This window comes from Rhea americana, unplaced genomic scaffold, assembly GCF_003343005.1.
Source record: "Rhea americana isolate MKP2758 unplaced genomic scaffold, rheAme1 scaffold_17, whole genome shotgun sequence".
Taxonomy (NCBI): domain Eukaryota; kingdom Metazoa; phylum Chordata; class Aves; order Rheiformes; family Rheidae; genus Rhea; species Rhea americana.
The window spans coordinates 6301972-6303511 of record NW_028185816.1 but is presented as its reverse complement, the minus strand read 5'-3'; the positions used below and the strand labels follow the sequence as shown (position 1 = coordinate 6303511).

General features: G+C 60.6%; 1 protein-coding gene across 1 annotated transcript in view; it reads right to left on the bottom strand.

The window, feature by feature from the left end:
* The window catches only part of DBX1 (developing brain homeobox 1), a 3866-nt gene extending 2595 nt beyond the window's left edge, over window positions 1-1271 (bottom strand). The window contains exons 1-2 of the mRNA XM_085300812.1: window positions 911-1271; window positions 275-376 (exon numbers count right to left, since the gene is read on the bottom strand). Of these exons, the coding sequence (XP_085156938.1) occupies window positions 275-376; window positions 911-1271 (463 nt within the window). The remainder of the gene's footprint in view (window positions 1-274; window positions 377-910) is intronic.
* Between the last annotated feature and the right edge of the window lie 269 nt (window positions 1272-1540).

Below are 1540 nucleotides of genomic sequence, written 5' to 3'. Positions count from 1 at the left end.
TGACAGTTCCGGCTAATTTGCCGGTCGGGGGTGGGGGGAATGGGAACGAGATGTCAAGCAGTCACTGCTTGTGCTAAATAGGGCATCAAATTGGCGCGACTGATTCTTGAATGTTGTACTCTGTCCAACCTCTGAACTAGAGCATAACCCCCGGGGGTGGACGGAGAAGCATCGCTGGGATATGCTTGGAGCGGGGCAAGATCGGGTGGGAGGGCAGGGATCCGCTAGAATGCAAGAGACGGAGGGAGAGAGAGAAAGACTTTTAAGGACCTACCTGGAAAATAGGAAGATCTGATAAAAGGCTGGAAGGATCCTTCAAAGTATGGAAAGGAGAAAGTCTTTGGAGGGACGCTCTGAAGCAACGCAGGGGAAGTTTCTAGTAAATAAATAAAATCAAATAAAGGAGAGAGTTACCATAGGCTGGAATCGACCAATGGCAAGGCGAAAGCGGTAGAAATGACAAAGTTTGGTGTATCGATTGGTCTGCCGAGCAGTGCAGTACTTCTTTCCCAAAAGAGAGGCAGGCGGAGCGCGGAACCTGCTTGGAAAAGCGGTACTTTCGTTGGGATGGTTTTTGCTGGCAAAGCGGCGCCCTGGAGGCCGGAACCGTCAGCGGGCTCGTCTGCGGGACGAGCCGCGGACGCTGCCGCTCCCGGGGACCGGTCCTCTCGTCCTTCCCGCAGCCTCCGCGGGGCCGCCGGAGCGGCAGTGGCAGCCCGCCGGCGCTCCCCTCACCCTTAAACACATGCGCGGCACAGGGGCTCTGCAGCGCGGCCTGGGTGCTCCCTCCCCCCTGGTAAAGCGCCCCCCCCCCAGCCGCCTCCCCCCGGGCGCTCTCGTTGCGGCGGCGCCGGCAGCGGCACACGCGGGCTCGGCCGGCGGCGCCGGGCAGCGAGGAGCGGGCCCTTACCGGCTCGGGGGGCGGACGACAGGATGGCGTTGACCCCAAACTTGAGGAAAGTGGAGTCGCCGCTGGAAGAGACGGAAGTCTGCGGCGAACAGATCCTCCTGGCGCCCGCGGGGGTGGAGCTGGAGAGCTCCGGCGTGCCCGCGTCYGTCCTGGCCGCCGAGCTCGGCGGGGACATGCTGGGCGGAGGGGCAGTCCTGGGCAGGTAGCTGGCGGGCCTGCTGATGCGGATCAGATCTTCCACTAGGAAGCTGGAATGGCTGGAAAAAGCTGACTGCAGCGACTGAGGCAAGGTCAGGGTAGGAGTCGGCCGCAGCAGGTTGGGGTAGACAGCCGGAGGAGCTATGAGGCTTGGGAACATCATCGCAGAGGCTGTCCGCGGAACCGGGCTGGGGCCGCTGCTTGGATTGTTTGTTTTTCTGCTTTGCAAACCTCGTTAGTAAAGATCCAACTAGCAAGTCTGGCCGGGCTCTCTCTGCCCTTCCTCCTGGATGATGGGTTTTATAGTGGTCAGCGCCGCTGAGGCTCTTTCAAAAGTGACAGCGCGAACAATGGGGTTCAACAAAGTTCTCCACTCGAGCTTCATTCATCGCGAGCTGCGGCCGCGCCGATTGGTGCAGGGGGGCAATTTAT